Source organism: Poecilia latipinna, unplaced genomic scaffold, assembly GCF_001443285.1.
Source record: "Poecilia latipinna isolate Pla-1442-1.1 unplaced genomic scaffold, P_latipinna-1.0 Scaffold429, whole genome shotgun sequence".
Classification (NCBI taxonomy): Eukaryota; Metazoa; Chordata; class Actinopteri; order Cyprinodontiformes; family Poeciliidae; genus Poecilia; species Poecilia latipinna.
Window position 1 is genome coordinate 37,729 of NW_015113045.1, and position 14,060 is coordinate 51,788.

The 14,060-nt window shown below is 39.8% G+C and overlaps 1 protein-coding gene across 3 annotated transcripts in view; it reads right to left on the reverse strand.

The window, feature by feature from the left end:
• Positions 1–3,247: 3,247 nt before the first annotated feature.
• Positions 3,248–14,060, reverse strand: part of itpr2 (inositol 1,4,5-trisphosphate receptor, type 2) — a 62,008-nt gene continuing 51,195 nt past the window's right edge. For all 3 annotated transcript variants that reach the window (XM_015038078.1, XM_015038077.1, XM_015038079.1), the window contains 2 exons: positions 7,727–7,888; positions 3,248–4,395 (listed from right to left, as the gene is read on the reverse strand). In XM_015038078.1, coding sequence (XP_014893564.1) covers positions 4,312–4,395; positions 7,727–7,888 — 246 coding nt within the window. In that variant the 3' untranslated portion in view covers positions 3,248–4,311. The remainder of the gene's footprint in view (positions 4,396–7,726; positions 7,889–14,060) is intronic.

Consider the following 14,060-nt stretch of genomic DNA (forward strand, 5'->3'; position numbering starts at 1 on the left):
CTCAGTCCGCCTGTAGGAGGCAAACTGCTGCAGTCGCAGAGGGAGGGGGGCGGCGCACTTTGGGGGGAGGGAAGGGAGACTCAGACAGGCAGCTGGTGGAGTGACATAACTTCTTAATTTTCCTTTCTTTTAATCCATCTATGTTCGTTTACGCAGGGCGATTCAAAAGAAAATATATTAGCTGACATTCACTATATCTCTCAGAAACAGCAGAGTCCATACATGCAGGGCTGTGAATGGTAAACGTCATGCTGCTTCTTTTGTAGCTAATCTGATGAAGCATGCAGCACCGAAACCCGTGGGATGTTTCATGTCTTTCCAGGGAAAATAGAAAATAACTTTCTAAATGGGAGAATCTGTTGGCAGGACAACCATTAGTTGTGGGCTCCACAAATCTCGTCTTAATGCAAGAGTAACAAGAAGAAAGTCATTGTTCTAGCAAAGCCATCAGAGGTCAATTTTAAATTGTGCACTCAAGCTTTGTAGGGGCTGCAGGTCAGATGAAACCAAAACTGAACTTTTGGACTAAATGGGACATTTTCAGTTACATCAGTTTAAACAGTGGTTGAAAGTTCAGTATTTCTAAACACAGGAGCGGAATGTTGTTAGAGTTTACGGAATACGGAGAGACCAACTCGTTTTACATGTCCAGGAGAATTAAATGCATATCTAACGATGAAACAAACATGATTTCAACCTATTCACAGCAAGGATGATTTCCTGGTGATTTTAATTATTATGCATTTTTGCAGCGTGAGCTCAGGCTGCCCCATCAGAAAGAGCCTGACTGAGGGCGGACTGTTTTGCAGCACTTTGTTTCACATGCTTGTTTTGCACTGTGATGTCGAAGCGTCATGTGACCATAAAGGCTCAAAGTTTACAGCCAGACGCTGCAAGTCACATGCCAGTCATCATGGGGGCAAGTTTATTTATAAACCTGACAGCTGAGGAGTGACTGTCAGCCATACGTACGTCTGTATGAGTATGAGTTTTAGGCGTGGTGAGTTCTAAGAAGAAAGAGAACAATAACACGATGAAGGGGTAAATATTTACAATACTGGCAAAAAGTATTTGCCCCATTTGACCCCCAGATGCCCTTTGTTCTTGTTCAATGTCGCCCTTAAGCACATCTTAGATACCTGGATTTAAATTTCAAAATTTCAGCATCAGAATCAAGAAATCCCTTGAATAGCACCTGGCTGACGACAATAAGTAGGTTACAAAATTTTAGATCATGCCTTGATCTAAAGAAAGTTTCAAAAAGAGAGAAAGAAAAAAAGTCAGTGAGATATAGACATTAGTCCGGAAATGTTTATGACGTCATTTCTAGGGATTTGGGGCATCAGTAAACCACAGTGAGAGCCATTATCCACAAATGTGGAAAACATGGAACGGTGATGAACTTTCTCAGGAGTGGCTGGTTATATATTGACACTAACAATATTATTTCAAAACGGCATCAATGACTCATCCAGGAGATCCTAAAACGTCAAAAGCCTAGTGCTTCACTGGCAGGTCTCTGTGCTCAAACAATAGGAAAGAGACTGGATAAAAATGGTATCCAGACCAAAACTACTGCTGACCGAAGCAGACAGGAAGGGCCGTCACACAGCTGCCAAAAAAAACGTCCTGATTAATTTGTGTTTATGGCTTTAGATCTTTACATAAAATAAATATTCTTGCAGAATGGTGCAGGAGACCTGAGTGTTGTTGGTGAAAGGCCTGACTCAGTCAAACTGCCTGCAGCCACCGAGGTGTTTGTGTTATCTTGTGTTTGTTCACCCCGTTTTCCCTCTCTCTCCACTGAATACACAAAGGCCAAGCATGTGACTTCTCACTGCGGTTCGACTAGAAAGATGTTCAAAAACAATCCTGAGGTTTGCTTCGTCCACACCGAGAACGTGAAAAACGTTTAAAAATAAATTAATAAATCCAGTAAAATTGAGCCGGGTTGTTTGGGAAGCCTCTCAGATCGACAGTAGTATCTCACTACGGCAAATATGATCCGTCTGCCAGGCAGTAATGACGGTCCTGATATTACCCGCGCTCTCTCCCTCCCTAACTGCAACACATTCCAGTAATGCTGCACTTTACCCCTCATGTCTACGCAGTGACAGCTGCTCACCATTATGGCACTGCGTGAACTAATTTTAATGGCTGTCACCGGCAGCAGGAGTGAACGCAGGAGTGAGCGCGGGCCTGCCAGCGTAAACAACAAACCCGGAGCCAAAGACGGATGGTCCTCTCAGCGGAGGGTAAATGACGGGACGGGATGAAACACTAGTTTGCTCCCTATGCTTCGTTTATCACTTCAAACAGGGAACAGAAGTGCAGGCATACAGATGATCAGCCAGCCCCAGTTATGTGATATCCACTTGTGAGCTGAATTTCCACTGTGGACGAAGCCTCTCCAGAGCTCCTGCTTTAGGCACTCGCAAAGCAATTCAGCTCTTTCTGCTGAGCTCCAACCCGATAGGTTTCATAAACAAAATTTTTAACTCTATTATACGTGTTGCTGCAAGGTGAATGTGCACAGCAGTTTAAATACTTCTTTTTTGTTCACATTACATAACTAAGGCTTTGAGTCATTCTTTGCTTTCTTAAAATATTTACTTCCAAGAACTCAGAAATATCTGATCATGTTTTCTTCCAACCTTCTATAGGTTTTTTCATCTATTTTAGCTTTACTTTCTTTTACAGAAGTAAACGTAGTTTTGATGTTCTAAATTACTGAGCTGACCTTTTGTGTCAGGGAAGAGAGAAAGTCATAGATTACTAAATATCCCAGCTTGGAAAAAAAAAAAAAAAAAGAGTACCAATATCTGTATCTGAGCTGATTTTGATGAATGAATTTATTTCATAACATATTTTTTTTCCCCACATTACTCTACATTTTCTTAAATTAATGATTTAAAAAAAAAAAATCCAGTCAGGAGGATGGTGCTGTAATAAATGTGTTTTAACCAGGTGTTAAATACATGTGTATTTGTCGTGTAATACGATTAAATTTGTAAAGAGTGATGTGGCAAGAGGCAAAACTGCAATTACAACATAAGCATGTATAATTTAATTACTAGAGGAGTACACATACTGCACGAGCTGAAATACACCATTTGTGTGAATGAGAACATTTATTTCACTGGTAATTTGGTGCAAATGAGAGAAAGTGAACTCGGAGGTGGTCTGGGGGAAAAAAAAAAAGCCAAACCTGCTACAAACATGAGAAAAGATAAGAGGCATCTACACATGACTGTTACAAATTTATTAGACCATCTGAGCAGATAAAATAGATTTTCTCTACACTGAGCAGAAAGTGTCACAGGACATTCGCAATTAAACCTATGCAGTCTTGCCGTTAGTTTGTGCGAGACTAAAACAAGTTCTGATTTAGGAATCAGCTGCAATAGTGGCAACGATTTTACAACAAAAGAACACAAATGAAAGATATGGGTAAATCTGGTAAAAGATGAAATATTTATAGAGACAGAGATGTAACAAAGAAAAGTGAGGCTTTCATCCTCCCTCACTATATCTTTTACCAGGAATAAGATTTTCAGGAAAATTCAAGTAAGTTTTCCACATGTTATCATTTTTTTATTCACATTTACATACCATAGAAATCTGTAAAAGGCAACTGAAGAGGCACAGTGAATGCATATCTGAACGCAACGATCAAACGTGACATCCCGAGCAAACCAATACATCCAGTACAACATTTTCCCCTTTTTTTTTTTTTTTTTTTTTAAAAGTGCACTTACAGCCGTTGCAGTGTGCGGTTTATTAAAAGAACAAAACAAAACAAAAACAAACAAAAAAACAGTAAGGCAGCGTGATTTCTTCTCAGAAAATAAAAATAACACTCCAGTTACAAACGGAAAATGTTCCCGTAAATACTAAAAGGAACCTAAAGGGTAAAGAGGAGAATACTTTAACAGAGTGTGCTCCTTCCTCTCACCAAAATCTGAGAAAGTAAGATATCGGTGCAGATTGGTGCACCAATAAATCCACTCACCGACACTTTCACCTCATTCTAAGGTTTCCTTAGACCTCTTACATGGCATACAAGCACCATAGTGGGAGATCTGGACTCTGTCTTAGAGCTGACTGGGCACAAAAGGCACAAAGAGTATCTAAAAAGGCAGAGTTTGTGTCACAACCAAGGCATCAAGCCCAAACCTTCCTGCTGCCTGCTTGCAGTTCGACTCTGGTGGTTGCGTGGACACGTCTAAAGGTGCAGCTTGTTCTTAAGGCTAACGTCGGTGCAGCTCCATCTGATTTTACGGGCAACAGTTGAGCGGTTGCCCCGCCTCCTTAGTGTGTCGGGATGTGATGGTGGTTGTGCTGCGAAGGACCCAGGAATCCGAGCCTTTGCTTGTTCTTCCGCTGCTCCGTCATCTGTGGAGCAGACAGACAACACAATTAAGCCGGAGTGGCTTTTAATTCTGCACGGAGCCAACACATTACATGCAAACCTGTGTTTGCTCTGTAGTTGTTCTAGTGCCCACTTGAATGCGCAAAACAAAATAATCCCATCGGCTCACGTGTCGTTGGCGCCTTCCAGAGGGATGTTTGTTCATTTATCGGCGCTACGATCGGAAAGTTAAGGAGAAACTCGCGTTCACTGATCGTCAGGAAGAATGTCATAAACTTTTTGTTTTGTTTTGTTTTGTTTCAGGGTGGAACAAATAATATCAATGAATTTTAAAAACAAAAACTGGCTGAACAAGACTGAATTTCAAATCTACATAACACCAAAATTATAAAAATAAGATCTGGTATGTAAATGCACTCCGTTCGCATGTTGTCCCCCCCCCCACCTCCCTGACTCTTATAAAAATGCTGGAGTTCATGAAAAGTTGTTGAATCCTACATGCTGATCTGGATTCAAAGTAAAGTCCAGTCTGCTTCACAGTTTCAACCAAGCTGATGTTAATTTTAAATGCCCAAATGAAAACATTTCAACATGGCACTTCTCCCCGTCTACTAGACCGACTAGCATCGGCGCTACGGACAGCAAAAGAAGTCCTCGGCATGATACTGCCACTACCAGGGAGCTCTCAGGATTAACAGCCTCACATCGACTTCTCCAAACACTCAAGGCAAAGCAGCTGAACATTTGTCCCGTCTGATCTTTCCCTCCAGAAGGCAGTAAACTTGTCAACGTAGGAAGATGAGAATTTCAGTCATTTTTGAAGAAGGAGCTACTTTCATTCGTCGGTAGTCTCTCAGTCTGTGTTGATGTCTAATTTGCTTCACTTTGGACACCGCTGCTGGTGTTCCAGAATATTCTAGTTTATGGCAGCGTTGAGCCTTTGGGCTTCCTGAATTAATTTGTAACATCCTGACTAGGAAGGCATGAAATTATTATATGACTGTTAGATATTGCAATGATAATATTGGTTGCAATTAATATCATCCTGACATCCACACTACTATCTGTGAGATTTAACATCTGTGTCACTAAACTGAATACTCCTTTACAACTCCATCGAACTGGCCACATACTTAGTATACGGCTGGCATGCAGAGTATGAATGCATGCCAGCAAATTAGGTAAAAAATTATGGCATCAAAAGAATGCTTTATGATTGCAGTTTAATGAACTTTAGTATTGGAATCACAATAAATAGTTCAGCTATCTTCTTGTACAGTTTGTGTCAGATCATTGGAGTTTGGATACACTTGGGTTTTCCACCACCACAGTTGTTCAGAACACCAATCACAATTGGTTGAAATGGTAAAAGTAGGTCAATATGGCCAACTGTGTATAGAAGAGTGACCAAATATATGCCTGGACCTTGTTTTAATCCAGTTTTTGTTTAGGAAAAAAAAAAAAAAAACAAATAAGCACAGAGGCTTTATGTTACATGATCATCCCACTCTGGGGGAACAAAATGCTTCAGATTCAATGAAAAGCCTAAATTAATATGACAATCAGTGCATCTAAATGTCTGAATTGGCAAATATGGAATATTCCCATAAGTAGTGTAAAAGGAGGTAGCAATGTGTTGGCATAAATAAATCACGATTACTACTATAAGTCCCAATTTCTTTTAAGGTTCATTTAGAAATCTGACAGTAAAGTCTCACCCGTTTTGACATGCATAGATTCATCCCTGGTGCTCAGCGAAGGACAATATATGTTGGAAGTACAGCAGTCAGGAGTGCATGATAGCTAGATTTAAATTGGACCATCTGTACTGGCCTCAGAAAAGATTTAAAGATGAAGCATTTGTGTCTTTGCCCAAGGGGGCTCTGGCAGCACAGAAACTTTATTGTTACACGAGGGGCCGGCGGGCGGCAGGAAGCTGCTGCCAGCTCTACAGGCCGCCGAGGTCAGCGGAGGTTGTTGTTTTGTTTGCTGGAGTGTGATCCTCCCACAGCATGAGCTGTTTTTGCACATCTGGCAGAAGGGGGAACAAGGACGGGCCTGTGCCTGCGATCACATGCAGGGTAGGCAGGTGATGGGAGTGATCGGTCACACTGCAGCAGCGCAGCTAGTCATCCAAACAGCCAGAGGCTCGCTGGCGACTGTGTTTGCAGTCGAAATGATCGTCACCCGTCACGCTCCGTCCGGCGGAGGCTGATGGGAATCGTCGACCTTACTTGGCTCAGAGCAGATTTATGACGACATGACGTTGACCTTCTCCTCTGCCGGCGTTTCAAGGTTTAAAAAAAAAGAATAACATTCGGGGAGAACGCGGCAAAACAAGCTGCCGCACAAATGATCAAACAGCAAACAGGAGGAATTAGTTCATCTGTTCACCAGGTCATGATACAACATTGAAACTTTGAAGCCAGGCTTCTTTGTGCAGGACTTTAATAAAGTCAAAGACTAGATGTAATTGCCTGAGCTGACTGGGAAGTACGGGGAATTATCTGTTTTACATTACAATTTATTTCCAGTTACAGTATGGATAAAATGTAACCGCTGCTGAGACACCAAGTGAAGAGTTACTGAATTAAATAGGATTTACATTTTACTAAGTTTGAAATAAACTTTCCGTTGTATGATTAAGTAGTAGATTTGTTAGGTCTCAAAGTTTTAAATGTGCAACTTTGAAAAATTAGTTTGAAAGCAGTGTTACTTTTTTTATTTTTTATTTCTCTGCAAATATCACCTTTTATTGATATTTGTTAATACTCTCTTGGAACCCTTATGATTAATCATATCGAGAATACCATCATTAATTAGATTTTATTGTTATCAGGATAAATCCAGATCCTAATCAAGTAAAGAAAATAATGATGATAAGCCCATACGATAAATGCCCATCTCTACACTCAATACCATGAATATCTCTTTAATGAACTTTGTATCACAGTCCTTTTCTACACTTTTTCCTTCCGCTAAACTTTACATCAAAATGTCTGGATGCAGCGCCTTTCCAGCAACAATATTTTAAGGCATACAAGTCAGCAGTTGTACCAATGATTGTGTAATGCAAACTTGTAGCCCCTTTGAGAAGGACTAAAAGTCGCTTATAATAATGACGTTGCGTAACATTACACTCTGTGTGTAAAAACCATTTAGCATACACGAGTTTCACTTTTTAAACCAAATTATTTGAGTTTTTAGGCTTTTCAATAAGTTGAAGTAGAATGTGGTTGAGAACTCGAGGGCTCTCAACTCGAGGGCCCCTGCTGGCCTGAGGGTTGCAACAAGTGTCTTTCTTTGCTTATGACTTGGTCCGGCTCTAAGAATCAATCTGAAGTGACACTCTACCTGTTCTTTGAGCTCATACAGCTGGCTCGAGAGCTGCGACACCAGACAGACGGTGTTCTCCAGTTTCTCCTGCAGGGATCGGATCTCGTTCTGCTCATTGTCTCCCTCGTTGCTCACCAGAGACATGGCTCTCATGCGAGGGAACCAATCCAAGTTCTTCTCCTGCAGAAAGTAAACGCCGGCGTGACGAAGGTGAACAAAAACCCAGACAATAAGAGCATTGATGCAAACGATTTGCATTTACACAGGGAGCGTCTCAGGGTCACAGCCGTCCTGCAGGAGCAAAGTAAATAGAGAAGTGGTGGTTAGAGGGTTTAACATTAATCATCTCATCAGAATGGAAGAGGCTCCGCGTGGAATATTTAAAGCAGCTCTGCCGTCTCCAGGTTACTGCACACAGCAGTAACACACTAAATGAGGAGTAACTGGCATTTCAATTCTCACCCACACCACAAACACACCGCGGATGTGGGGATGAGTCACTGTCGTCCATCAACAGCAGGACATGAAGCACGGTGCAACTTATAGGAGAGAGTGTGTGTGTGTGTTTCAGCATTTCTCACCTTGTAGGGCCCATTTTTCTAACAAATAGTTCATTTAGAGGACCCACAGCATGGGCCCCATAAGAAGAACTGCTGTTTCGCATAAGGATCGAGGTGAATGAGCACAGAAAGAAATGCCGTGTGTGTGTGTGTGTGTGTGTTTGGACGCTCGTATGCAGAATGTTTTAGATCTGTTAAAAGTGCTGCGCAGACCAAACCGGCTGCAGCAAAGCTTCTGGACGACCGAGGGTAAAATACACCTATAGAATTATGTAACGCGCCTGTGTTTGTGTGGGTGTGTGCAGAGCTGGAAACGGACCTGGCGGACTGTGAGCAGGAATGTGTTTAACGACATGCGTGCTCTTGTGCAAAGTGAGATAGGTGTCACAGATACAGATGCCATCAGCTGACAGTTATGCAATATTCTCCCGTCGGTTCGGCTGATAAAAATCGTTTACAAGGCGCCGGTAGCCGGATTTGACTGGCACCACAATGAGTCCACTGGGAGCAGTGAGTGAGGTATGCTCCCACCTCCTCTTATATAAGAACAGACTGCAGGCCGAGATGGAAGGATGAGGGTGTGAACCGCTGAGGGAGGACATGAGGGGAGTTTAGGTAGAGGGTGGATGGAGATGTGGTGGCTATTTGTTTTCCTTGTTAACAACTTTATCTCACTTAGGATGGAGATGCAATGATAGTTCTGCCCTAAGAACAACGACTAAAACAGTGAATAATTTGATGGAAGCCTGAATCTGAGCAACTTAACGTGATCATTGGGACGGCTGAGGAGAGCCAGAGTTTAGTTTAAACATTTCTGCTTTAAAATAAATTAAAAACATCATGTCACAACCACATGGTGGAAAAATATACTCAAGCAAAGATGGAGAAAGAAGTTCTCATGAAAAATAGAGCACCGGGTTTCTAGAAACTTTTGGTAGCAGATGAAGTCGTCAGGATTGCACATGAAAAAAGTTCAGCAGTGGCTGCAGATCTTTAGTTAAGAGTGGGAGGTTTTAATTGGCGCTAAACTCCATTGAAAAAAAACAACATTCATTTTTATTGACTTATATACAAAGCTATATGAATAAACATTTAATGAAATAATTATATAAATACTGCAAAATAGAAAGAAGTATCAATGACAAGGCTGAGAAAACTGAAAACAGTTAATTAAACCATGCAAATTCTATGGTGGCAGGATTTAAATGTGAAGCTTATTAAAAGTGCAGTTATTTAAATATTTATTGAAAGTTAGATGTCTTTTAGATTCTCGTCATTAGCATGAAAAATGCCCTAGAAACATTAGAAGCAATCAGTGCAGAAAGAAGATTCCTAGAACTTATATTCTTATTCTGCTGTATTAAAGGAGCTGAAAGTTCGGTTCATTTAAAAAGGTTACAATCAGTGCGCCACATTGCATGACATTAAACGAAAGATACAATAAGAAAAAACGGGGACAAACAAAATCATTTCAGAATGTAAATGACTTAATATGCGATTTAGTTTTTTTACTTGCATCTCTTTTTTTCTTAGATGATGCAGCTTTTTGATACACTGACCCAAAAGCTACTTGTTGAGTCATAAAACCCTGCAAAAGGTCTTTTTTTCTCATAAATATGTCATTGACTAAAGTAAGCTTTGAGAGGGGCTAAACAAAATTTCTACAAACAGAACAAAAATAATCTAAGAAAAAAAAACATTATGCACAAGCAATAGAAGTGAGCATTTGGAACAATTATTAAAGAAATGTACTACATTACATAGTTTCCCCTGAGATATTTGGACACAATTATCCTCTTTTTTTAAATGTTTTTTTAAAAAATGTTTTTAGCCAAGGGAACTTGAGTAAAAACCAAAACTAGTTTTCTAATAATGATTTTATTCATGTAAAAATAAATCTCTTAACCCAATAACTGCTGCTGCTGCTGCTAACTGGGGCAACAAACGCCCGCTGTTCACAGCAGAACTATCTTAATGGAGCGCTATCGGAAGGTTTTGAGCGTGATTGGACAGTTTCAGGCGACGTCACGACAATCATGTCGTCCAGTCACTTAAAAATCTTTGTTATAATTTTTCTTTTTGGTCAGAAAAGGGTTTTGTCTTTTTTTCCTCCTCCTTATTGAATCCTGAGGAATGACGTTAGCTGAGCTAAATGGGGCTTGTTGTTATTTAGATGCTGTCCTGGATTCGTTTGCAGCCTCCTGAGTGAGCTGCTGATGTGCTCCTGGAGTAACTTTGGCCACCAAACCAACAAGTACCCCTCTGTTGATTTATTGTGGGTAAAGACTCTCTCTGTGGTTCTATGGAGTAAAAGGACCTTAAGAAAGGGTTTTGAAACTCTTTAAAGACTGTCACACCATGCTGCTGTATTCAAGTGACTTCTTGTTTCTACGTGTCAGACAGTAATTAGGGCTGGATGTGGGTGGCGAAACTGAACTCAGCTCTGCAAAGCTGAGCTTAATGACAGTTAATTAGTGATTTAACAAACAGGGTTATTACATTTTCACACAGAGCAAGGCAGGTTTGGATAATAGCCTTTTAGCTTAAAATAAATAAAATTATTCTTTCAAAAAAAAAAAAAGCGCTTTGAAAGAAAAAAGCCCAAACAGAAGATTAGTAAATAGTACGCTTTTTACAAGTCCAGTTGCATTCACCCATTCACACTGATTCAAGGATTTTTCCTTTTACAGCTTTCATTTGTAATAAAGACATGTACAGTATCTCTGCCAGATTTCTAAAGAACAACAGGTTCTTCACTAATTAAATTTCTCCTTGCCTGTTTTTTTTTTTATATACTTTTGGCTCCATAATATGAATCCATTGAGTCTAAAAAAGCTTGTCCTAAAATGTTTTCGGCTAATTGGAGCCTTGGGCATCAAGGGGAACTAAAAACAAGAATAGTTTTTTTTTTTTTTTTACAATTTCCAAAGGACAACGATGGCTCTGTGGACTCAGAAAAATCCCTGGAGCCGAGGGCCATCTTATGCTTGATTTAAATGACCCATTACTGATGGGATTATAATTTTAAACGCCAAGAATAGTCTTTTTGCATGAAATCACTCCCGCTGGTTCAGGAGTCACTGCCTAAATCAGGAAATGCAGTCGGACTGGGACCGTGCAGAACATGACATTTTAAACCAATGTCTTGCTGCTCAACGTTGGACTGTACATCCATTCAGTTTGTGCTGTACAGTACGGCTTTATTGTGCTTTCGCAGGTCACTTTAAACACACTCTTGGGCACAACCTCGCAGATGTTTACTTTGTTTTTCTATTTTCAACTGTAAAAAAAAAGAAATCATTTAAAACACAAATAACACCTCCAGGTCAGATCTGATCCATTTGTATACAACAACTGGTTTGCTTCAGGTTCGTATAAATAAACTTTTTTTTAAAATAAATGTTCTTGATCCAAGAGCCTTTGACAGTTAATATCTGTCACATCTACTTTTTACAATAGTTTGAAAATCCTTAAAAAAAATCTGATCATTTAGTCAGAAATCATGTGAAAAGCAGGAATATTCTTCTCATGCTCTTTGACAAAAGACTTCTGCTATATATATAGAGCTTCTTTTGACAGAATCACTGACAATACCGTTTTATACACTGAAAAGGTTAATTTTTTCCAAATAATTCCTATATGTACATACAAGAGTTAGCCATGTAGTTCTGCAGGGAGTTTTACTTTTAGCATTTTTATTTAGAAGGGTTTTGATAGATCCAACCAAATATTTCTAAATAATCTAATTCTTCATTGGCTCAGGCGGTCTGTGTGGCACCTGCTGAGCAATAGCTTTTGATGGTTTATATGTTTAGTAAAAATATTAGCAGAGTTAAATATTGTTGTTGTTTTTTTAAGTAATAACTGAAGATAGATCTCCTTGCAATGACACTTGAATAGCAAAAAATTGCTTAACAAACGTTAACTGGATTAAGGATAAAACATTTGCAACTTGCTGGAAGTTTTTATGCAAAGTAGAACTATTTATAATCTAAAAAAAAAAATTAAAAAATTGCAACAGTTGGCAAGGTAAACTATGCCAACAATGCTATCTGCCAATAAAAACGGCAACATTTCACAATTATATGTTCTGCATTATGGTTTCATTAACATTTTTAAGCAAAACGTTTTCTGTATTGCATCTTTTCTGTTCATGTCTCTTACACCTGCGGTGAGACATCGTGTCTAATCGTAAAATAATCAGTTGCTATTCGTGACACAGTAGTTTGTTAAACTACACTGCCAACAAAGTGATTTTGTGGCTGGGCAGAGCCATTCTAAGTACATTTTATATATTAAAAGAAATAAAATAAAAATGTAATAGCAGCAGACAATTTTTAGCTTCCTTAAATTACCTTTAGAAAAATTAGACCTTCAATCTTTTGCAACAGCTAGTCTAGTGTGTGCCGCATGGTAAAAGAGGAGTCCATGAACTGACGATGTGTCTGCGTGTATGTAAGAAAAAGAAAGACAGACGGAGGATGAAAGAGAGAAGGACAGGAGAGCACGTGCTCTGCAGGGCTGAGCTATTAGCAGGCCACTTGAGATGGGTTATGTAACGGCGTTGTGACTGCTGCTGCTGCTGCTGCAGTACCTGCTAGGCCTGTAGTCGCTGTCATAATTTTACACACAAACACCCGCACACTCTTACTGACTCACCAATTCAAATCCAAACACACCGACAGAACAGACACTTTGAGTAACATGAGTCGACTCTCCGGCTTGGCACCGCATCACTTTATGCTGCGAAGCAGATGCAATCAACCTGAGTCAGGAGTATGTGCTCCTCCTCTCTGTGTGTGTTTTAGGTCATCAGGTTTCCACTCTGGAAAGTTATTTTTTCCAGTTTCCAATCCGGCTTTAGCAGTAAAGCACTTTAAGAACACCATATCGGACTAAAGTGGCACACATGTTAAAAAGCTACCAGGATGAATTAACAGGGACAAGATGAATCATACAATAAAAACAGAAAAATGGCAGAAAACAAAATATAGCAAAAACCCAAAGTAAATAAGGTTTAAGAAATCACTGAACTAGAGAGAAAGATGAGGTCTCTCTAATTTGCAGTGGTGGGAAAATGCTACGCTTCGCCTTTGACGCACTGAGGAGCGGCTGATCAGCTGACCTGAGGGAAAGGAGGATGTTTAAGATGGGAACAGCTCAGAGAGGTAGGATGTGGCTTTAAAAACAAATAAGGATTTTAAAACAAATGCTCAAATGTGCAAGCAACAAGTAGAGCAAGGCTGAAACAAGAGGAATGTGCTGATATTTACTTGTGTGACTTTAGAAGAACTTCAGAGTCTCATTCCAACTCTTTAGTGCACAGCAACACAATTGAGGTTAAAAATATTGTTGCAAAAATAACGTTGACTAGTTTTCTCTGAATTGAGTTTTGAGGGAGGGAAATGATGTGGGTCGTTCTAAGAATCAAGAATTCTTTATTGTCATTAGGTGTTCACATATAATAACATTTCACAGCATTAAGGCAATAAAGTGAGGTAGGATGCATAGAAGGAGGCGAGCGTCACAAACCTTTGACACAAATCAGAGTAACAATGCTGGTCAGAACTGGAGCAAAAATTACAAAAAGTAACTTGAATCCTGCCCATCATTTTGTGTTTGGGATGCATTTTTTCAGAAGTGATCAGTCACTCATAGTGTAACGTATCATAACGGCATCACTCTTTTTAAAAGATGTGTAGAAGGAGCAATGTTTCCATGCAGTAATCCACACTGATTTCCAGGCCAAACCAAATGGCTGTTTAGTCTGTTTTTGCAACATATTAAGTACA